Genomic DNA, 24,576 nt, shown 5'->3' with positions numbered 1-24,576 from the left:
AACTTTTTTTTTCAGTGGCAGAAAGTGTTACTTGTTATTGGGTTAAACCCTCTATGTGTAAATGATTCTATAATCAAAATATACACAAGGTCCAATGCTCGTACAGTTTTTGTGTTCTCACCATAACTGCTAAGAAATGAACCAAGATTACTGACCTTTCAAATGGATTCATTGTTTAGCTGTCCACCATTCTGTGCCAGCAAACAACCTGAAACCTTACACTGTTATCATTGCTCACATTAGTTAGTGTAGCGTGATAGAAGGATTCGCAGATGTGCAAAACCTGACAGGGACCTCAACGTGAATACTCCTTCTTTGGCCTCCGAGCCAGTCTGGCTCTACCTCAGTCGCCTGAGAACACGGGTCGGACGGTGCAAAGCCCTCATGCAGAAGTGGGGGGTACACAATGATGGGCCAACCAAATGTGACTACGGGGAGGCAACCCAAACTATACAGCACTTACTTACCTGCCCTCTTCTACCAAAGCCCTGCAAACCAGAAGATCACAATGTCTTCAATCCATGTGCTAGAGCCTGCATTATGCAGTGGCTTGGAAAAGTGCAGCGACACAAAATAAAAAATTGCTCACATTAATAGCTTGCTCATTCTGATTTTAATGATAGTGATGGCAGAAGCTTAGAATCTTCTATCACCGCTCCTGTGAAATTTGCAGTGGCTTTACAATGGAACAGAATTTAATGCAGAAATCACAGTCAAGCATTTTGGTAGTTGTGTACAGAGAACATTATATGCAATCTTCCAATGCAAATCAAGGGGGTGTGGGGGGACATTGTGTGGCGAGGAAGAGAGAGATTGTGTGAGAGAGTGAGTGGGCATTTATATTTGTCGAGAGCATTCTTGGCATATCTGAATGTTTCAATAAATGCTGCGAGTGGTGGCATCGACATCAAGTGTTCTGCCTCACACAAGATTGTTAGTCAGTAGTCAATAGATTCTAACCTTCTCTTCAAGCCTTAATTTGGACACAAACTTGCAGAAATAGCTATACAAATCAACAGTAGCCACAGAATAGTATAATGTCTGTTTATAGAAATACATGTTGTATAAAAACATTTCTAATCTTTGTGTTTTTAAAATGAGTGCTTATATTAAGTGTAATCTGTTATTTTACCTTTCTATGTGTAGGTAGGCATGTTCATATATGGTCCATAATTTGTAGCATTTACAAAGATAAACCAAGCATGTTGTGTCCTATTGATGAATATTTTGTGGTTGGCTAATATGCCAGCTTTTATCTCTATGTGGTTATTGCCCTTCCTTAGCTTCCCTTCAGATAGGTTAGTCATCTGTACAACCATTCTCTGTTGAATTATCATTGATAAGAACATTACAAATTTTAAGTCCAGTGAAGAAGGAATTATGATATATTTTCAATTCAAGGTGGTTTGCACTTTAGAGGGTGATGTGTGTGTGGTGTTCCTGTGCCCTTGTCCTCTTAGTCCTTCTGGGTGCCAGGGACTATGAGTTTTGAGGTTCCATGTGGGTAATTTAGGTAGGTAACGAGTGCATTTGTAGCTGCGGTACACTGCATCCGTTATGATCCGATTTGAAATGAATAATTATTTAGGGCGTTGAATGGAGTGCCAGTCATGTGGGCGGCTTCAGTCTTATTGTTGAGCTTCTTGAGTATTTTTGAAACTTTCCTCAAATGTGGAAGTGGAGATATTCTGTCGAGCTCCTGACAAATGCATAGTAGATGTTGAAAAAGTGGTGCCTGGAGATGATTCACTCCCACAAGGCACCCAGGCTCTGGCTTGCTCTCACAGCCATGGTATTGATCTCGCTGGTCCAGTTCAGTTTCTGATCAGTTGTCACCCCCCAGCATGGTATGGATGAGGACTTGGTGATAGCAAACTACAGAATGTCAAGAAGCTGTAGTTTTATTAAACATGGACATTGTCTGGGACTTGTGCAGTGTAAATGCTATATGCCATATATCTTCCAGTGCCTGAATATTATCAAGATCATATCTCATGCAGGTATGCGCTGTCTCATATACAGTCTTGTTTATTAAGTCGTGGAGTCATAGAGTGAAACCGTGTGGAAACAGGCCCTTCGGCCCAACTTGCCCACAATGGCCAACATGTCCCAGCTACACTAGTCCCACCTGCCCCGCGCTTGGTCCATGTCCCTCCAAAATCTGTCCTATCCATGTACCTGTCTAACCGTTTCTTAAATGTTGGGATAGCCCCAGCCTCAACTACCTCCTCCGGCAGATTGTTCCGTACACACACCACCCTTTGTGTGGAAAAGTACCCCTCGGATTCCTATTAAATCTTTTCCCTTAACCTTAAATCCTTGTCCATTGGTCCTCGATTCACCTACTTTGGGCAAGAGACTCTGTGCATCTATCCAATCTATTCCTGTCATGATTAAGGATTTGCAAATGGAATTATAGGCTGGGGAATCATGAGGATAGGCAATCTAATCTTGAATTGAAAGGCACAATATTGAGAAAGCAGTGAAGAATAAAATAGGACATTGTCTTGAAGAATCACTGCAGTCTACTCTCAGGGCTGTGATTATAGACTGATAGTTACATCTGAACTGAGATCAGAAGTCCAATGATCCTCGACTCCAAATAACAAATGAGCATTTAGGGGGAGGAATTTGAAGATAAGTTTGATGGTGTTGCTCGCACCCTCCAACACTTTGCTGCTGATGATGATTATTCCTCTCAATATGTACCTGATCTGACCAGCTGAGTATCTCTAGTATTTTCCGCTCTTCCTTCAGATTTTCAGCATCTGCTTTATGTTTTTTAGTCTGGTAATCGGAACTGATTAAGTTTGATGAGTGGAACACAAATGCTGGAGTAATTCAGCAGGTCAAGCAACATCTCTGAAGGACACGGATAGGCAATGTTTCACGTCAGGACCATTCCTCAGACATTGCAAGTCTCAAGCATCTGAAATTCCTTGTATCTCTAGGCATAATGGGTAGCTAAATTAAAATTAACAGCATTTCAGATGCTGGAATTTTGAAACTGGAGGTATACTACAGGCCAGTCAACATTGGTGCAAGAACAGAGGAATTCAACGTCAATTCAGTTATAATGAGAGATTGGATAGGCTACGTTTCTATCCTTGTCTCCTTAGAAGGCTAAGGGAGGACCAGACAGAGAGGTATAAAATACTGAAGGACAATGATAAGGTGGTTAGTGAGAAAACATCTCCTAGTAACAGTGACATCCCACGCCAAAGGGCAGAGGTTTGCGGTAACGAGTAAGCAAGTTAGAGGGAATCTGAGTTTTATTTTCAGTCAAAAGGTAGCTGAAATCCAGAAGGCACTTCCTGAGAAGTTGATGGTAGCAGAATAGCATTTGAATGTTGAAAGGAATGCAGGCCACTGATCAGAAGCTGGAAAATAGGATTATTACAGACGAGTAATTGATGGTCAACATGGCTGTGAAGGGCTAAAAGGCCTGTTTCTGTGCCATATAATTCTACGTCTATATAAAGTTTGACTGCCCTACGTCAAGCAATTAGATTTCATCTTCTTCCAAAAGAAGCTGATTCATCTGTGGATCAGTGGCAGTACTTTTATTTTGTTATGAATGCCTGTTAAAACACTCAACAGTTAGAAAAACCTGGATTTATTTTAGCCTTCAAAATCATATTCTAATTGCCTTTCCACCTGGAAGACGTTGTGCCAAAACGTGTGAATTGTGGACATCCAAATGGAGAGTTGGCTTTCAGCTTTCCAGGATAAGGAATGTTGCCTGGGTTTCAGCAACTAAGTTACAGAGAAAGGTTGAACAGGTTAGGGCTTTATTCTTTGGAGCACAGAAGGTTAAGGGGGGACTTGATAGAGGTTTTTAAAATGATGAGAGGGATAGACAGAGTTGACGTGGAAAAGCTTTTCCCACTGAGAGTAGGGAAGATTCAAACAAGGGGACATGACTTGAGAATTAAGGGACTGAAGTTTAGGGGTAACATGAGGGGGAACTTCTTTACTCAGAGAGTGGTAGCTGTGTGGAATGAGCTTCCAGTGAAGGTGGTGGAGGCAGGTTCGGTTTTATAATTTAAAAATAAATTGGATAGTTATATGGATGGGAAAGGAATGGAGGGTTATGGTCTGAGCGCAGGTATATGGGACTAGGGGAGTTTATGTGTTCGGCACGGACTAGAAGGGTCGAGATGGCCTGTTTCCATGCTGTAATTGTTATATGGTTATATTATATGGTTATTATTTGTGTCACGCCTTCACTGGAACACGGCGATGGGGCTCAGCCAAGCAGTGTCCCCCAGTATTACCCAGAGTGAGCAGCCATTTGAAAGGAGGAAAAGCATTTTTGAAAAAATCGGTGGGAGAGTTCAGATAAAACTGCTTTTGATGGAAAATAAGCTTTTTTCAAAGTGAGAGCGGGACATCTAAAAACCGGGCATTTGATTGGCCCAAGTTAGAAAATTCTAAATTAAAAAATAAAATTGAAATTAGGGAGCTTAGGGTTAAAGTGAAAGGGGAGAAATATGAGCAGTATTTTCACTTGGTGTGGTGCATATCTGGAACGAGCTGCCTGAGGAAGCTAATAAATCAGATAATATTCAGAGTTTCAAAAGGCATTTGGATATACAGCCACCTTGCATGCTACGGATATTTGATTTATGCGTTTTGGAATAATGCTTTTGTTTAATTCATAAGTTCATACATGTCATAAAAAAAGAGAATTAGGCCATTTGGCCCATCAAGTCTACCCCTCCATTCAATCATGGCTGATTTATCTTTCCCTCTTGACCACATTCTTCTGTCTTCTCCCTGTAACCTTTGACACCCTTACTAATCAAGAGCCTGTCAATCTCTGCTTTAAATATGCCCAAAGACGGCCTCCAAAGCCGTCTGTGGCCATGAATTCTACAGTTTCACCACCCTCTGGATAAAAAAAGTTCCTCCTCAACTCCTTTCTAAAGGTACATCCACTTATTCTGAGGCTGTGGCCTCTGGTCCTGGACTCTCGCACTAGAGGAAACACCCTCTCCACATCCACTCGATCTAGGCCTTTCACTATGCGGTAAGTTTCAATGAGGTCCCCCCTCATTCTTCTAAACTCCAGCGAGTATCGGCCCAGAGCTGTTAAATGCTCTTCATATGTTAACCCAATCATCCCACGGATCATTCTCATAAACTTCCTCTGGACCCTCTCCAATGCTAGTTTATCCCTAATCATCGTCCGCAAGGGCGGCAGGGTGGAGCAGCGCGAGAGTTGATGCCTTACAGCACTTGCAGCGCCAGAGACCTGGGTTCAATCCCGACTACAGGTGATGTCTGTACTTTTTCCCCTGTGGAGTTTGTACGTTTTTACCAGTGTCCGTGAGGGGTTTTCTCCGAGATCTTCGGCTTACTCCCACACTCCAAAGATATACAGGTTTGTAGGTAAATTGGCTTGGTGTATGTGAAAATTGTCCTGAGTGTGTGTAGGATAGTGTCAATGTACAGTTAAACTTAGAGCCTGGATCAATGCGTGGGACAATGATATTGTGGCTATTGCGAAAACATGCTTGGAAGAGGAACATGACTTGCAGCTCAATGTTGTGGGATTTTGATGTTTCTGACCTGATTGAGAAGGAGGCAGAAGAGGTGGAGGAGTTGCTCTACCCTCTTCTCTCAGAGAGAATATACTGCAGGGTTTGTCCACTGAAGCTTAGAAATAAGAAAGGCGCAAGCATTATAAAGGGATTGTATACAGGCCCCCAATAGTAAGCAGGAGATAGAGAAAGAGATTTGTAGAGTGATTACCGGTAGATGCCAAAGCAACAGGGCCAAACAAAGGAGGGTGGGACTGGCATATCGTGAGGCATCTTGGTCGGCAGGGACAAGCTGCGCCAAAGAGCCTGTTTCTGTGCTGTATGACCATGACTCTATGGCAGGAGACAAGATATGGGAAGATGTCTACCTTAGGTCTGTGAGTGCATGCGTGCGTGTGTGCGTGCGCATGCATGTGTACATGCATGTGTGTGTGTATGCGTTTGTGTGAGTGTGTATGTGCGTAGGGTGGGGTGGTGGGCTAGGCATGGGGTAGGGGGTGATGGGCTTAATAATGGCGAAACTGTCTTGTGGTGTGAGATTAGATACCCGGCACTGTATAATTCAGGACTATGTGTCTGGAGGCATGCAGTAGCTATTTCTGGAGAACAGTCCTGAGTACTACAATGCTGGGAGTATCTTATTCCACACTGTGCGACTGTCTGTCCATTACAGGACATACCTGAGCAACTTTACCTGTTGTTGAGTACCTGTGGATAAGAGTTAGTCTTGTCATCATGTTCAGCATAGACATTGTGGGCCGAAGGACTCTGTTTTTGTGCTGTACAATTCTGTGTTCTCTGTTCTAAGGCTGAGACCCATGACCTCCAGGTTCAAGAATTGCTTTTTCCCCCATCAACCGTCAGGCTCCTGAACCATCCGACACAACCCTATCTCAGCAACAATCCATTATAGACTTTGTTTTGGTTGCACTATAGAGCCCAGTTTGCATTATTATGGCCTAGTTACCTAGTATAACTGATAATATTACTGTATTATTGATTATTATATATTCATTTATTGTATTGTTACCTTAATGGATCTGTAACGCTGCAGCAAGAATTAAATTCTTCCAGCCCCAAAGCAGAAGCCACTAGCGGCACAGTGGCGCAGGAGGTAAAGTTGCGGCCTCTCAGTGTCAGAGACCCGGGTTGATACGGAGTTTGCACGTTCTCCCTGTGCCCACGTGTATTTCTTTTGGGTGCTTCAGTTTCCTCCCACATCCGAAAGATGGGCGGGTTTATAGGTTAATTGGCCTCTGTAAAATTGCCCCTCGTGCATAGGGGGTGGATGCAAAAGTGTGGATAACAAGTATGAATAGGAGATTGATGGTCGGCGTGGACTCGATGAGCTGAAGGTCCTGTTTCCGTGCTGTGTCTGTCAATTCAACTCAATAAACATTTGTGACTCTTGTAATTTAGATATTGGAGGATTTTGAAAAGCAGCGCCATCTACTGTGGAGTCAGGGAAGTAACGCTAAACAATGAAACCAAATGGACCAGATTTTAACCAAAGGGTGACAAAAATGCTGGAAAACTCAGTGGATGAGGCAGCATCTCTGGAGAGAAGGAATAGGCGACATTTCAGGTCCGAAGAAGGGTCTCGACCCGAAACATTGCCTATTCCCTCTCTCCATAGATGCTGCATCACCCGCTGAGTTTCTCCAGCATTTTTGTCTACTTTCAATTTTTCCAGCATCTGCAGTTCTTTCTGAAAGATTTTAACCAAAGATCTGTTTGGAAAAATGCACAACACAGCTCATGTGCAAATTGATCAGTACCATGCTTTCCATTGTTGGGACATTGAATATACTGTAAGAGTCGGGAAATCTTGTTGCAGCTCTATAGGACATTGGTGAGGCCACATTTGGAGTATGGTGTGCAGTTCTGGTCGCCCCATTACAGAAAACTGTGACGAGTGCTGTACCTCAGGATTGGGTGATAGGCTCATTGCTGTTTGTCAACTATATCAATGATTTGGATGAAAACATACAAGACATGATTAGCAAGTTTGCGAATGACAATAAAGTGGGTGGTACTGTAGATAGCGAAGATGGTTGTCAGAAATTGCAGCAGAATCTTGATTGGTTGGGCAGGTGGGCTGAGGAATGGTTGATTGAATTTAATACGATGTGCAAGGTGTTGCATTTTGGGCAGCCTAACAAGACGGGACCTATACGGTGAATGATAGGACTCTGGGGAGAGTTGTAGGACGAAGGTAGTGCAAGTACATAGTTCCTTGCAAGTGGCATCACAGGTAGATATGGTGGTCAGGAAGACTTTCGCTACATTGGCCCACATCAGTCAGAGTATTGAGTACACAAGATAGACACATAATGCTTGTGATTAACAAGGTGATTACAAGTATTTTGTACCAAGGGAGCAGGGCCTGAGCAAATGTAATACAGAAATATAGGTCAGTCACAGAACTCAGAACTTGGTTGACTGCAAACCCTTTGGAAAGGTGCTTGATTCAGCTGGCCAGGCAACATCCAGGACCCCCTTCTTCCACACCCTCTCCCCACTCGGTTGCTCCACTCCCTCACCGGGTACTCCCAAGGCCAGTGATCAGTGATTGCACAGCCTCCCCCCTTTCAAAAACGCTCCAATCCAATTTAGAGCATATATATTATATTCAAGTGTAAGTTAAAAGACTCGCTGCAGTATGCACCATATTGCACAATTCCAATGGGAGGGGAACACCCTCCTCCCACCCACCCCCTCCTCCCACCCACCCCCTCCTCCCACCCACCCCCTCCTCCCACCCCGGTCACTATGCTTCCTCGGGCTTGGTCTCTCACAATTTCTCACTCCCAACTCTCGCCCAATGTTGGCAACCTTGGGATTGTACTATCGGCAGCCCTCATTTCTGGGATGAAATGACGACTAGCTGAGGTACACAGATTGAAAGATTACTGAGCTCCATGGCTGCAGGTTAAAATGCAGAAAAAAATAAGAACTCTTTATCAGCCGCTGTTGAGCGGAAGGGTTGAATTCACTTGGCAGCCAGGCTCTTGCTTTTACTCCAAAGCTTGATGGCTGAGTCATAGAGTGATACAGGGTGGAAACAGGCCTGTTGGCCCAACTTGCCCACACTGGCCAACATGTCCCAGCTATACTGGAACGTGTAGAATTATGGCATGATTTATTCAGATGGGGTTTCTGACATTGAATGTAAAAATATGTTTTCTATTATTTTACTCAATCGTAATGTTTTTAATCAACATGTCACTTGTATTATTAGACCTTTTTTCATTTAGTTTATATTAAATTCAAATTAATTAAATCTACCTCGGCTGTATTTAAACATCTCAGGTGATCACTGATGCTAAATGTAATCCAGTGGTCACAAAGTGCTGGGGGGAGTCAGTGGGTCAGGCAGCAAGTCTGGAGATGCACGTCTTATTTCACTTAGGTAGCTTACAACCAAGCAGTATGAACATTGAATAGTGCTGTAAGGGGTGGTTGAAGGAAGGGCTTAGATGCTTAAGTTCTTTGGAAAGTTGTAGATGTAGAAAGGAGAAGATGCTTAGACAATGTTCATCCAAAATGTTCTGCTCCAAAGGGACCTGGCATTCCAAGTGTAATAAACACAAAGGTTGGCACATAGCTCCTCCAGTAATTAATTAGAAAGGCTAAAGAACGTGTGTTTTTTTAATTGCAAGATACCTGTAGTTAAATATTTAGACTTTGAGGGGGTTTGACACTGGACTGAGAAGATGTTTCTCATTGGGAGGATATCTAGAATTAGGGACCATAGTTTCAGAATAAGGGATCATCCATTTACTTAGAGATGTGGAGCAATTTCTTCTCTTGGGGAATCGTGGATCTTTGGGATTCTCTACCACAAGATAAGTAGAGGGAGAGTCCTAGTTGAGTTTATTTGGGTTGGGAGATTGAAACTTTCATGTGGTCCGCCCTGTTTCGATGAATGCAATTAACCTGGTTTGCACAAACAAATAAGATAGACATAGACATAGAAAATAGGTGCAGAAGGAGGCCATTCGGCCCTTCGAACCAGCACCGCCATTCATTGTGATCATGGCTGATCGTCCCCTATCAATAACCTGTGCCTGCCTTCTCCCCATATCCCTTCACTAGCCCCTAGAGCTCTAACTCTCTCTTAAATCCATCCAGTGACTTGGCCTCCACTCCCCTCTGTGGCAGGGAATTCCATAAATTCACAACTCTCTGGGTGAAAACGTTTTTTCTCACCTCAGTTTTAAATGACCTCCCATTTATCCTAAGACTGTGGCCCCTGGTTCCAACATTGGGAACATTTTTCCTGCATCTAGCTTGTCCAGTCCTTTTATCTATATTACTAAAAGTCTGATCTTGACCGCTTTTGGCCCACTGTGGTGCGATTTCCGAGAGAACGCCGCCACCTACGGCCATCATTTTTGGCCACCTCACTCAGAACCCCCCTCCGCTTTCCGGGACCAGAGGATTTTTCCCATTGATGAAAAATGAGAGAGATATTAAATGAGAGAGATATCCCTTTTCTCTCTGCTTCTGGCGGCAGGGGGAGGGACTATAAAACCCGGAAGTGTCGTACCTCACTCAGTCTCTGCCAGACCCAGGAAGCAAGAGGGTCACGGCTCTCTGGGCTGCGAATAACACTGAACGCACGTCTACTCCACGGTGAGTCCCCTCGATGCGACTGTAAAGTGGCTGCTGCCCAATTGTTTGCCTCGCCTTTTTTTTTTTAAGTTTGTGTTCATAAATGAATTTTGGTTGACAGGTGGCTGCTTGCTGCCCAATTGTTTGCCTCGCCTTTTTTAAAAAAAAGTTTGTGTTCACAAAATGAATTTTGGTTGTCAGGTGGCTGCTTGATGCCCAATTGTTTGCCTCGCCTTTTTAAAAAAAAAAAAAAAAAGTTTGTGTACACAAAATGAATTTTGGTTGACAGGTGGCTGCTTGCTGACACCTGTCAACCAAATAGCCATGATCATATTGAATGGCAGTGCTGACTCGAGGGGCCGAATGGCCTATTCCTGCACCTATTTTCTATGTTTCTATGCTTGAGTATATGGCAATAAAACTCAATCACTTGATTTTGAAGCATTCATGCATGGTGGAGGTATAATGTAGTCATAGAGTGATACAGTGTGAAAACAGGCCCTTCGGTGCAACTTGCCCACAGCCGCCAACATGTCCCAGCTACGCTACCTGCTTTTGGTCCATACCTCCAAACCTGCCCTATCCATGTTTCAGTCTAACTGTTTCTTAAATGTTGGGATGGTCCCTGCCTCAACTACCTCCTCTGGCAGCTTGTTCCATACACCCACCACCCTTTGTGTGGAAAAGCTACTGCTTAAAAAGTTACCTCTTAAAAATAATTCTTACAAAAACCATTGATATCATACTTCTACAATGCACTAAAACATGATATTTTGATAACATGATATGAAAGTCCCTACCCTGGGAGGGGGGACACCCCACTTGCACACCCTCTCCCCACTCGGTTGCTCCACTCCCTCACCGGGTACCCCCAAAGCCAGTGATAGCTCAGCCTCCCCACTTTCAAAAACGCTCCACGGTCCCTGGTTCAGACGTAGAACACTGCCAGATGTGAGCGGGGAACTGAGGCCAGTTGTCCATGATGTCTGGATCCCAATGCTCAGCTTCATGTTTCGGAGTTGGCTAATGTTATTGATTTGTAATTAGCCTGATTTGTAATTAGTTGACAAAACCTTAATTTATTCATCTGGAATATCCAGGGGGATGAGATAAGTGTAATATTAAAATGACATGCAAGGTGTCAGGCTGTCTGTCACAACATACAGCCCCAATAACCCATTATTGGGAAGGTAGCACTATTGTCATTTGCCACTCAACTATTATGTTTGTTTACCTTACTGACTATTTCTACCCCCCCCTCCCCCCAAATTCCTTTGACAGGTTGTATAGAAATGTCCCCAATCTCATTGTTTTATTAATTGAACACGTAGATGAACATCCTCAAGGAGTGTAATCAGATGGAAACTGATTCAGATGCGATATTTAAGAGCTTGTTCAAAGAAGGGGAATATTTTAAAGGAGTGACAGAGATACTTGCAGGGGAATGTGTGAGGATATTATTATTTGTCTTTAGTTTTAGCTTGAACCAGGACATCTGAAGATTCAAAGTTTAATATAGTAATTGTACTGATACTGACCCCAACCAACCACGTGATGAATATCATCCATTCCGGAGGTTTGACTTTTATGATGCCATTTAACTTCACTTGGATTTTAATCACTTCAATGTAGAAGTAATTGGGAATGGGAAGCAATGGAACAAAAATTTGCCCTCGGTACATATTAACTGTAATATCATAATGTATGCATGTTGGTAGGTCCAAACAAAACAATGATCTTTTTATCATTGTTGTGTTATGAATACCACAGAAAATATTATGTATTCTCAAGATCACATTTAAAAGAATAATATTGCTTAAATATATAGTTATTGGACTTTGCATTTCGGAAAAGTCCCAGCTGAGAGAAAGACAGCAAAACACTGAAAATATTGGGGGTGAAAATGACTTCAGGACAGTTTGTTAGGAAAATGAAAGAAATGGTAACGGAATACTTATACAGCTGAGTGAGTATAATTTTATGGATGCTAAATTGTGTTCAACCAATTGATGACTTATTTGACAAAGTAACTAGCATGTTAGATAACAAGGCAATGGATGTAGCAAATTTTGTTATAGATAATTTGGTCTGTGAAGTGCCCCATAAAAAGATTACTGCATTAGATAAGCACCTGTGGACTTGAATGTAATAGGTTAAGTCCAGGGGGTCAGATATGGGGCTTAATGTGTGGGTCAGATATATTGTCAGTGCAGAGGGGCTAGGAGCAAGGCCAAGTGTGCATCCAGAGTCGAGGTCTGGAATAGTGCTTGGTGTGCCATCAAAGCTGGGACCAGGGGAGTGTTCACCATTGGGAACCTAAGCAGGTAAGCAGCTATCATCAGGGTAGAATAGGGGGAGAGGGGGGGGGGGGGGGGCAGGTGTAAGGCTGGACTCAGGGTCAGGAATGAGAGAAGGTATGCAACTGGAGACCGGGTCAGGAGTAGTACCCGGTGTGCAGTGAGACCCAGGTTGGTCAACATGGGCCATGTTTGATTATAATCTGATTTCCATACATGAATATACAAAGATCATTCATGTGCTGCACGTGTTGATCAGAGCCTGGGCTCTACTGTGGAATGTAATTAGGAATGTAATTTAGTCTAACCTTATAGCTAATCCAATTTAAATCATATATATTGCATTCAAGTGTAAGTTAAAAGACTCGCTACAGTATGCACCATATTGCACAATTTCAAGCTGAAAAATGCAAAAGCCCCATACCAATGGGAGGGGGGACACCCTCCTCCCCCCATCCCTGGTCGCTACGCTCTCTCGGGCTTGGTCTCTCGCAATTTCTCACTCCCAACTCTCACCCAATGTTGGCAGCCCTGGTATATTTGACGGTGAGATATCTAATCTATAAGTGAGTCAAGAGGTATGCGAGAAGGTGGGATAGTGGCATTGAGGCCAAGACTGGTCCACTGGCCCAAGGGGGTGCCTGGCCTCTTCCTGCTATTATATCTTATATTAATATTGCATTGTATGTTCTCAGTTTAATGCATGTTCTTGTTTCTTTTATAGACAATGGATGTCTACAAGGAGAAATGGAATATAACGACAAGGATATTTGGAAACCGGAGCCCTGCCGAATCTGTGTCTGTGACCTTGGAAGCATCCTCTGTGATGAAATAAATTGTGACCCTATAGACTGCACTGATGCTGAGATCCCCTTAGGAGAATGCTGTCCAATATGTCCTTCATTTATACCAGTAACAAGTCCTGTAAGAACCTTTCCGTTGCTGTATTTCATTTTTACTTAAGCGCTAATGTTTCAGTTGCAACTACAGTGTCCTCCATAATGTTTGGGACAAAACCCCATTATTTATTTATTTGCCTCTGTACTCCACAATTTGAGATTTGTAATAGAAAAAAATCACATGTGGTTAAAGTGCACATTGTCAGATTTTAATAAAGGCAATTTTTATACATTTTTTTTCACCATGTAGAAATTACAGCAGTGTTTATACATAGTGCCCCCATTTCAAGGCAGCATAATGTTTGGGACACAGCAATGTCATGTAAATGAAAGTAGTCATGTTTAGTATTTTGTTGTGTTCATTTCGGATGATTAGATAAGTGAGCCAGTACCTTCTGTAGTCATACATGCCCGGGCCATAACACCACCACCACCATGTTTCACAGAGGAGGTGGTTTCCTTTGGATCTTGGGCGGTTCCTTCTCTTCTCCATACTTTGTTCTTGCCATCATTCTGATATAAGTTAATATATAAATATGGCCTTTATTAAAATCTCAAATTGTGGAGTACAGAGGCAAATAAATATATGATGGGTCTTTGTCCCAAACATTATGGAGGGCACTGTACATATTGTCTTTATGCAAAGGGTAATTAAGCAGTCTGGGTATGGCATGGGAAGCATTTGTTGGCAACTAAACAGTCATGATATTGCAGAGGAAAATGACGTTACAATAAGGTGGAAATAAGTCCCCTCTGCGTTTAATAAACAACAAGGAATTGCATATAGTTCAGGAGTAGAGATATCTTGATTCACATTTTTAAAGAACTGGTTTTGATGGAAAGTCATCAATCAGAAAGATTAGCAAAAAACAAACTGCCAGAGTTGAGTTGAGTTTAGTTTATTGTCACGTGTCATGTAAAGCCCTGTAAAGTCCGATCAAAGATAGTCCAAGGGTCTCCACAAGGGTAGATATTAGCACAGGACTACTCTTTGGTTGTTGGTGGGATGCCTCAGTTGCCTGATATCAGCTGGGAAGACACAGTCCCTGAATCTAGTCAAATCAATCAGCATCTGCGGAGGCAAAGTTCAGGTTGTGGCCCGTTATTAGGATTGAGAGTGTAGGGGGAAGATGGCTGGTGTAAAGAGGTGAAGGGAGGGGTGAGTTGAATTGGCACATATTGGGTGGAATTAGATGAAGTGGGGGGATGATGGTGGATGCGGGGGATGTTTAGAGACCTAGGTTGCTGGGTAGTAGATGGAAACAGATAAGGAAAATAAAATGGGAAGATGTAGTCAGTTGGGAGGGGTGGGGTGGATGGAGGAAGGTAGAGATAGAGGCTGCAATTTGGTAAATAGCACCAGAAAAGAGAGGGATGATAGGGAGATGGAACCAGACTGGGGAGGGGGCAATAATATAGGCCGAGGGAATGGGAAGTAGAAGCTAGATGGGGAAATAGGAGTGGAAAAGGAACACTGGTTGTCCCGGTTGCCTGAAATTGGAAAACTCAAAGTTCATACCATTGGGCTGTTAGCCGCCCAAGTGTGATATGAGGTGTGGTTCTGATTGCAATGGCAGGTTTTGAGGACTACGATGCTTCCAAAAATGGTTAGATTTCTGAAATGTATTTAATATTATTTCATGGAATGTCCACCATTACAGATGTCTGTATGGCACTTTGAGCCAGTTTTATTTAGTTTAGTTTATCTTAGAGATATAACGCAGAAACTGGCCCTTCGGCCCACCGAGTCCGCACCGACCAGCGATCCCCACACATTAACACTACCCTACACATAGTAGGTACAATTTTACATTGATACATTCATACCAAGCCAATAACCTACAAACCTGTACTTCTTTAGATTGTGGAAGTAAACCGAGAATCTCAGAAAAAAACTCACGCAGGTCAAGGGAAGAACATACAGCACGTGTTGTCAGGACCGAACCCGGGTGTCTGGTGCTGAAAGGCAGTAGCTCTACTGCTATGTTACCCTGGGATTCTGGGATCTTATGTGATTCAACAGAGTTTGTTATGAACCTGCGTACAATAAGTCTCACCTACAATTATATCAAGGACTCCAAAACCGCTATTCCTTATTTAACCAAAGGCTTTCAGAAGTTCACAGTCGGAATCTATTTATTTATTTATTTATTTGTTTATTTGTTCCGAACAAGTAAAGACATAAATAGGAATAAATAACAACAACAAAATCGAAATAGTCAAACAATTGGACAATATTTACAAAGCAATGAAAAGCATAAAGCAAAATTTAAATGTCCAACACTTTTTCTTTACAAGCTCGAAAAGGAGTGAGAAGAAGAATAACTTATTTAATCTCACCCTTTCTCCCTAAACCCTTCTTCCATATTTAATAATCAATTAATTAATAATAATGATACCCCAGACTATTTTTAGAGATGCATACAAACATATATATACATACAACTGATATACACATACAAGTAATATGTATGGAGTAACCAAAAAACATAAATAAATAATAAACAAACACCAACCCCTGTTTGTCAACCATCCCCTTCATCCCTGTACCTTGTGTAAAAAAGTTTTTTGTATGTCATTTTGAACTGGTTCATGTTTGGACATTGCTTTAACTCCACATTCAAACTGTATCTGAGATCCATAGTATCAGGTCACTTTTGTCCTTCTGGACAAAGGAACAATCACATTACAATAATGTTTGTTCATACTGTATTATACCGTGGTCTTTGTCATTATTTTTACATTTCAGACTTTTAAACCAATAGAGATGCAGCACGTGAAAACAGGCCCTTCGGGCCACCGAGTCCACACCAACCAGCGATCCACACACATTAACTCTACACGCATTAAGGACAATTTTACACTTATACATTTATACCAAGCCAATTAGCCTACAACACTGTATGTCTTTGGAGAGTAGGAGGAAACTGATGATCTCAGGAAAAAAACACGCGGGTAATGGGGAGAACATACAAACTCCGTACAGACAGCACCTGTAGTCAGAAGCAAACCCGGGTATCTGGCGCTGTAAGATAGTAACTCTAACGCTATGCCACCATACTGCCCTGGGATTCTGGTACAGGTGCACAACCTTTTATCCGAAGATCCAAATAACGAAAACCTCCGAATAGCGGCCATTTTTTCGGTCCTTGAAGAAAGGTCCTTGAAAACGTTCACCGAGGGCGGCCTGCAGAGGTGACAGCGGAACCTCCGGTCGGTCCTCGAAGAAAGGGGAACTAAATCCCCATTCATAAAAGAGAAGATGAGGGTATATTGCGCGGGAGGGTTAATAATTGACAATATGCTGCTGCCTGCCCGCTGAATTAAAAAGTTCCCACGGTAGACTCACGATACAGTGTTTCGTGAGTCTTGCGTGGGAACTTTTTAACTCAGCGGGGCAGGCAGCAGCAGATTGTCGCTCGCTTCAGTATCACCCCACCTACACCCCTCTGCTTCCCGGCCATGTGTGTGACCCCTTCCCTCCCCTCTCCAGCTCCCCGCCCATTGCACCGGCGCGGGGGCTTTGCACTGTCTTCACGTCGGCGATTGCAGCAGGACCGTGTCAGGACCAATTGGACACCGACCACCAGGCCCACCGCAAGCACGGAGATCCCAGAGACCAGCAGCCCAGCCCAGCCCCACTCCAACTACAGAGGAACCTGGGTTGCGGATGACGGGGCGCAGCTCGGGGCGTCGTAGGGGCCCATCGGGGAGCGGCCACTCAAAGCCACGCCGGGAGATGTAGGGCCCTGCCCCGGTCTTGATGTTGGAGCCCCCGGCGGGCGCTAGCAAGTCCGCGGCAATTTACAGCCGCGCCGGGCGTTGTAAGGCCCCCCTCCAGGTCACTCTCAACCTCTATGATGTTTGCTCTCAACCCCGTAATTCGGGCGGGAGAAGTCGCCGCTGCCGGTGCCCCGCAAAGCAGTCTCCCACCGGGGACCCGCGAGCTCCCGGTGTCACCATCCACCGGAGTCGGGTCGCAGCAGCTCGCCCCCGCAGCTCTCCACGCTCCGAAGCTGGCTAGCTCCACGGAGGTAGGTCCGTAGGTCCACAGCTCCCACCGCCGCCCACCGACCCCCAGGCCCACTGCAAGCACGGAGATCCCAGAGACCCACAGCCAGCAGCAACTGCAGCCCAGCCCCGCTCCAACTCCAGAGGAACACGTAGGGGCAGAAGCTGATGGTGTGCAAGGTACGTCTTGTTCTTGGGGTGGCGGATGAGGGGGCGCAGCTCGGGCTGTGGGCGAACTGCCACTTGTCGCTGTAGCGGCCAAAGATCATAGAGGAGCTCCTCTATGATCTTTGGTAGCGGCCCATCGGGGAGCGGATTCCTCTGGAGTTGGAGGGGGAGGGGGGTATTGTGCTGTTTGATCGCCCCCTGCTATCCTAGGGACAGGGAGACACAGCGGCTTTTTAGACTGGTGGGCAATCACTTCCAAAGTTCTGCCCACACAGTCAGTACACTTCTCCTACACTGTATTTCATACAAACATTTATTCTGCAAGAAAAAACGACATTGAAGACTCAAACTCGCGATCGAGTAACTGCCAGGATCAAGGCGCAAACTCGCGACCTTGCGGATATGAGCCGAGCACTCTACCACTGAGCCAGCATTAAAATCTACGCTAAATAATTTCCATTCCGAAGACCGACAAATTCTGAATTACGAAAAGTGTCTGGTCCCAAGGCTTTCGGATAAAAGGTTGTGCACCTGTATCTTGTGTGATACAACGGAGTTTGGTGGAACCTGCCTACAATAAGTCTCACCTACTAATATATCAAGTGCCCCAGAACTATTCTTTATTTACCTAAAGCCTTTTAGAAATTAACAGTCTGAATGTAAGTGAGATCCAAAATACAACATCAGGTCACTTTTGTCCTTCTGGACAAAGGAACAATCACATCATAAATTCACATCAATGTTTAGACTTTGATCATTTAACCACATATGAGTTAAAGAGTGAATTAGCTGGTTGTAATGCTGTTTGGTAAAATTACCATGTTACCAACAGCATTCCAACCAGTGTTTTAAATTTGGACACCTCTTAAATGCCTATTTGAAAACGTTATGCTATCAACAATTATACTTTAACATGAAATTAAATGTTTTCAACAGATCAAGACAGGACATTATTGTTTGAGAACTGATAATTTGGGGGATTATTAGGAAGAGTTTTGAAATAGAGATTTGCATTTTTACTGTGAACTTCCCACTGCACTGGATGAGTAGCAGTGGTGCGGCATGGTAGTGCAGTGGTAGAGTTGCTGCCTTAGAGCGGCCGAGACCTCAGTTCAATCCTGACTACGGGTGCTGTCTGTATGGAGTTTGTACATTCTCTCTGTGACTTTGTGGGTTTACTCCGGTTTCCTTCCGCACTCCAAAGACGTACAGATTTGTAGGTTAATTGGCTTGGGTAAAATAGTAAATTGTCCCTAGTGTGTGTAGACGAGTATGAGAGGATCACTGGACGACACGGACTCAGTGGGCCGAAGGGCCTGGCTCCATGCTGTATCTCTAAACTAAGCTAAGCTAATTCCAATAGTAATTATGGCTATTTTGCCGTCAACTTCCAGTTGCAGATATTTCACTCAGTTTCCTCAAGGTGTAGTGGTTAGATTTTCAACTATCATCTTAGTAAAACTGTTATTTGTATTGCGTGCTGGAAAAAGATCAATTTGTAACATTAAAAAAAATGTTGTAGGGAAAAAGAGGTGACAAGTAACGAGGCGGGGAAAGAGATGAAGTGAATTACTTTTTACAAGAAGTCAGTAGAGGGCCAGTGAGTTGAATGATCTCTTCTGAAGTGTGCCAAAGATCAGCCATGTTCTTATTAAATGGCAGGGCCAGTGTGAAGATCTGCATGTCCTGGGCATGCGATTTAAAAAATATTCTCGCATAACAATATGCTTTGGTTCACACTTTGTTAGTATTTTTACATTTTAGACTTTAAACTTTAGAGATGCCGTGTGGAAAGCAGGCCTTTCGGCCCATCGAGTCCACGCCGTTCAACCCGTACAATAGCACTATACGACACACTAGGGTCAAATCACAATTTTTTACGGAGGTCAATTAACCTACAATCCTGTACATTTTGGAGTGTGAGGGGGAACCGGAGCACCTGGAGAAAACCCACATGTTCACAGAGAAAATGTATAAAGTCTGTACAGACATCACCCGAGGTCAGGGTTTCTGGCAATGTAAGTCAGCAACTCTACCTCTGTGCCATTGTGCCACCCGCTATGCAATATTTCTTACTAGTAAAATATTTATTTTCTTCATTACAGTATGATAAATCCTGCACTGACTGCAATCAGGTAAGTGTAAACCTTTTGATTTTAAATAACATTTATAGCTATTGATGTTCTTTCTATCTATGCACAATGATATAGGTGAAAGTTATTATGTGTTACAAATGCTACAGTTTCTTGGTGTAACGACGAGTGTTGTAGGTATTGTATCGTGTGTGGTGGTTTCTCCATTCCACTCTCATTAGTCACTGTAAATCTGAACCATCAAACAGCATACCACCGACACCTTCATATAAGTTTGTTTATGCATATCAAAGACTAGAGGGCATAGATTTTTAGATGAGAGGGGCAAAGTTTAAAGGAGATATGTGGAGCAAGTTTTTTTACACAGAGTGGTGGATGCCTGGAATGTGCTCCCAGGGATGGAGGTGGACACAGACATGACAGTGGCAGTAAGAGGGTTTTGGACAGGCACATGGTTGTGCAGGAAATGGGATATAGATCTTGTGCAGGCAGAGGAGAGCAGTTTCACTGGGCATCATGATCAGCACGGACATTGTGGGTCAGAGGGCCTGTTCCTGTGCTGCACTGTTCTTGTTTTAATAATATCTTTAAAATTAGCAAATTATTTTCAAAATCTGAGATAATGTCAAAGAAAAATTGAGGTGGCTAATACTGTAATTTACCCGTAATGGCAGTTTACATTTTAAACAGCAACTTTTAATATCAACGTGTAACTTGCAAAGCTAACTGATTTCCAATTGATCTAGGCTTTATTGACAGAACAAGACTGAGGGGTTGTAAGCAAATCAACATCAAACCATCCTTTTTACGTAACAGCGATTTTAGAGAATCAAGAGATTCAAGTGTCTTATTGTCAAATGTCCTAAACAGAATAATGAAATTCTTACTTGCTTGTTCCTGCTCCCTTGCGGGGGATGTTTAGAGACCTAGGTTGCTGGGTAGTAGATGGAAACAGATAACGAAAATAAAATGGGAAGATGTGGTCAGTTGGGAGGGGTGGGGTGGATGGAGGAAGGTAGAGATAGAGGCTGCAATTTGGTAAATAGCACCAGAAAAGAGAGGGATGATAGGGGGATAGAACCAGACTGGGGAGGGGGCAATAATATAGGCCGAGGGAATGGGAAGTAGAAGCTAGATGGGGAAATAGGAGTGGAAAAGGAACACTGGTTGTCCCGGTTGTCTGAAATTAGAAAACTCAAAGTTCATACCATTGGGCTGTTAGCCGCCCAAGTGTGATATGAGGTGTGGTTCTGATTGCAATGGCAGGTTTTGAGGACTGCGATGCTTCCAAAAATGGTTAGATTTCTGAAATGTATTTAATATTATTTCATGGAATGTCCATCATTACAGATGTCTGTATGGCACTTTGAGCCAGTTTTATTTAGTTTAGTTTATCTTAGAGATATAACGCAGAAACTGGCCCTTCGGCCCACCGAGTCCGCACCGACCAGCGATCCCCACACATTAACACTACCCTACACATAGTAGGTACAATTTTACATTGATACATTCATACCAAGCCAATAACCTACAAACCTGTACTTCTTTAGATTGTGGAAGTAAACCGAGGATCTCAGAAAAAACTCACGCAGGTCATGGGAAGAACATACAGCACGTGTTGTCAGGACCGAACCCGGGTGTCTGGTGCTGAAAGGCAGTAGCTCTACTGCTATGTTACCCTGGGATTCTGGGATCTTATGTGATTTAACAGAGTTTGTTATGAACCTGCGTACAATAAGTCTCACCTACAATTATATCAAGGACTCCAAAACCGCTATTTCTTATTTAACCAAAGGCTTTCAGAAGTTCACAGTCGGAATGTATCTGAGATCCATAGTATCAGGTCACTTTTGTCCTTCTGGACAAAGGAACAATCACATCATAATTTCACATAAATGTTTAGACCTGATCCATTAACCTCATATCAGTTAAAGAGTGAATTAGATGGTTGGAATGCTATTAGTTACAATTAACATTTTACCAACTGCATTCCAACCAGCCTTTTAAATTTGGACACCTCTTAAACGCCTATTTGAAAATGTTATACTATCAACAATTATACTTTAACATGAAATTAAATATTTTTAACAGTTCCAGAAAGGACATAATTGTTTGAGACAACTGATAATTCGGGGGATGTATTTTTCCAGAAAGTATTTTTGCTTGTCTAACATTAAAGGGAGAGTTTTTGAAATAGAGATTACAATAGATTTGCATTTATACTGTGAATTTTCCACTGGAGAAGTAGAAGTGGGGGCGACACGGTGGCGCAGCATTAGAGTTGCTGCCCTATAGCGCCAGAGACCCGAGTTCAATCCTGACCACTGGTGCTGTCTCTACGGAGTTTGTACGTTCGCCCTGTGACCTGTGTGGGTTTTCTTCAGGTGCTCTGGTTTCCTCCCACATTCCAAAGATGTACAGGTTTGTAGTTTAATTGGCATTGGTATAATTGTAAATTGTCCCTAGTGTGTGTGTTTGATGGTGTGGGCATCGCTGATCGGCGCGGACTCGGTGGGCCGAAGGACCTGTTTCAATGCTGTATCTCTAAACTAAACTAAACTTAATAGTAATTATTTCTATTATGCTGTCAACTTCCTGTGCCAGGTATTTCTCTCAATTTCCTCAAAGGTGTATGGGTTTGATTTTCGACTATTGGCATTCGATAACATTATTTTTAATGCGTGCTGGAAATAGACTCAATTGTAACATTCAAAAAAGACGTAGGGAAAAAGAGGTGACATGAAAGGAGTCAGGGAAAGGGATGAACTGAATTGCTTTTAATAAGAAGTCAGCAGAGGGTCAGCGGGTTGAATGATCTCTTCTAATCTGTGTCAAAGATCAGCCACATTCTTATTAAATGGCAGGGCCAATGTAAAGAGCTGTATGCCCTAGGCATGCCATTTTTTATGTTCTCACATTGCAATAATGTTTGTTCATACTGTATTATACCGTGGTCTTTGTCATTATTTTTACATTTCAGACTTTTAAACCAATAGAGATGCAGCACGTGAAAACAGGCCCTTCGGGCCACCGAGTCCACACCAATCAGCGATCCACACACATTAACACTACACGCATTAAGGACAATTTTACACTTATACATTTATACCAAGCCAATTAGCCTACAACACTGTACGTCTTTGGAGAGTAGGAGGAAACTGATGATCTCAGGGAAAAAACACGCAGGTAATGGGGAGAACATACAAACTCCGTACAGACAGCACCTGTAGTCAGAAGCAAACCCGGGTATCTGGCGCTGTAATATAGTAACTCTAACGCTATGCCACCATACTGCTCTGGGATTCTGGTATCTTGTGTGATACAACGGAGTTTGGTGGAACCTGCCTACAATAAGTCTCACCTACTAATATATCAAGTGCCCCAGAACTATTCTTTATTTACCTAAAGCCTTTTAGAAGTTAACAGTCTGAATGTAAGTGAGATCCAAAATACAACATCAGGTCCTTCTGGACAAAGGAACAATCACATCATAAATTCACATCAATGTTTAGACTTTGATCATTTAACCACATATGAGTTAAAGAGTGAATTAGCTGGTTGTAATGCTGTTTGGTAAAATTACCATGTTACCAACAGCATTCCAACCAGTGTTTTAAATTTGGACACCTCTTAAATGCCTATTTGAAAACGTTATGCTATCAACAATTATACTTTAACATGAAATTAAATGTTTTCAACAGATCAAGACAGGACATTATTGTTTGAGAACTGATAATTTGGGGGATGCATTTTTCAGAAAGTTATTTTGCTTGTCCAATATTAGAGGAAGAGTTTTGAAATAGAGATTTGCATTTTTACTGTGAATTTCCCACTGCACTGGATGAGTAGCAGTGGTGCGGCATGGTAGTGCAGTGGTAGAGTTGCTGCCTTAGAGCGGCCGAGACCTCAGTTCAATCCTGACTACGGGTGCTGTCTGTATGGAGTTTGTACATTCTCTCTGTGACTGTGTGGGTTTTCTCCGGTTTCCTTCCGCACTCCAAAGACGTACAGATTTGTAGGTTAATTGGCTTGGGTAAAATAGTAAATTGTCCCTAGTGTGTGTAGACGAGTATGAGAGGATCACTGGACGACACGGACTCGGTGGGCCGAAGGGCCTGGCTCCATGCTGTATCTCTAAACTAAGCTAAGCTAATTCCAATAGTAATTGGGGTTATTTTGCCGTCAACTTCCAGTTGCAGATATTTCACTCAGTTTCCTCAAGGTGTAGTGGTTAGATTTTCAACTATCATCTTAGTAAAACTGTTATTTGTATTGCGTGCTGGAAAAAGATCAATTGTAACATTAAAAAAAAATGTTGTAGGGAAAAAGAGGTGACAAGAAACGAGGCGGGGAAAGAGATGAAGTGAATTACTTTTTACAAGAAGTCAGTAGAGGGCCTGTGAGTTGAATGATCTCTTCTGAAGTGTGCCAAAGATCAGCCATGTTCTTATTAAATGGCAGGGCCAGTGTGAAGATCTGCATGTCCTGGGCACGCGATTTAAAAAATATTCTCGCATAACAATGAGTTTGGTTCACACTTTGTTAGTATTTTTACATTTTAGACTTTAAACTTTAGAGATGCCGTGTGGAAAGCAGGCCTTTCGGCCCATCGAGTCCACGCCGTTCAACCCGTACAATAGCACTATACGACACACTAGGGCCAAATTACAATTTTTTACGGAGGTCAATTAACCTACAATCCTGTACATTTTGGAGTGTGAGGGGGAACCGGAGCACCTGGAGAAAACCCACATGTTCACAGAGAAAATGTATAAAGTCTGTACAGACATCACCCGAGGTCAGGGTTTCTGGCAATGTAAGTCAGCAACTCTACCTCTGTGCCATTGTGCCACCCGCTATGCAATATTTCTTACTAGTAAAATATTTATTTTCTTCATTACAGTATGATAACTCCTGCACTGACTGCAATCAGGTAAGTGTAAAC

General features: G+C 42.9%; 1 protein-coding gene across 2 annotated transcripts in view; it reads left to right on the top strand.

Moving 5' to 3' along the window:
* Positions 1 to 24,576, top strand: part of LOC116975081 (collagen alpha-1(III) chain-like) — a 126,761-nt gene that overhangs the window by 13,008 nt on the left and 89,177 nt on the right. The window contains exons 2-4 of one of the 2 annotated variants that reach the window (XM_033023786.1): positions 13,185 to 13,384; positions 19,644 to 19,673; positions 24,535 to 24,564. In XM_033023786.1, the coding sequence (XP_032879677.1) occupies positions 13,185 to 13,384; positions 19,644 to 19,673; positions 24,535 to 24,564 (260 nt within the window). The remainder of the gene's footprint in view (positions 1 to 13,184; positions 13,385 to 19,643; positions 19,674 to 24,534; positions 24,565 to 24,576) is intronic. The other variant, XM_033023787.1, reaches the window with a different exon arrangement.

The sequence above is a fragment of the Amblyraja radiata genome, chromosome 7 (assembly GCF_010909765.2).
Source record: "Amblyraja radiata isolate CabotCenter1 chromosome 7, sAmbRad1.1.pri, whole genome shotgun sequence".
Classification (NCBI taxonomy): domain Eukaryota; kingdom Metazoa; phylum Chordata; class Chondrichthyes; order Rajiformes; family Rajidae; genus Amblyraja; species Amblyraja radiata.
Note: the sequence above shows the minus strand (reverse complement) of the source record. Positions and strands in the feature narration are given on the sequence as shown.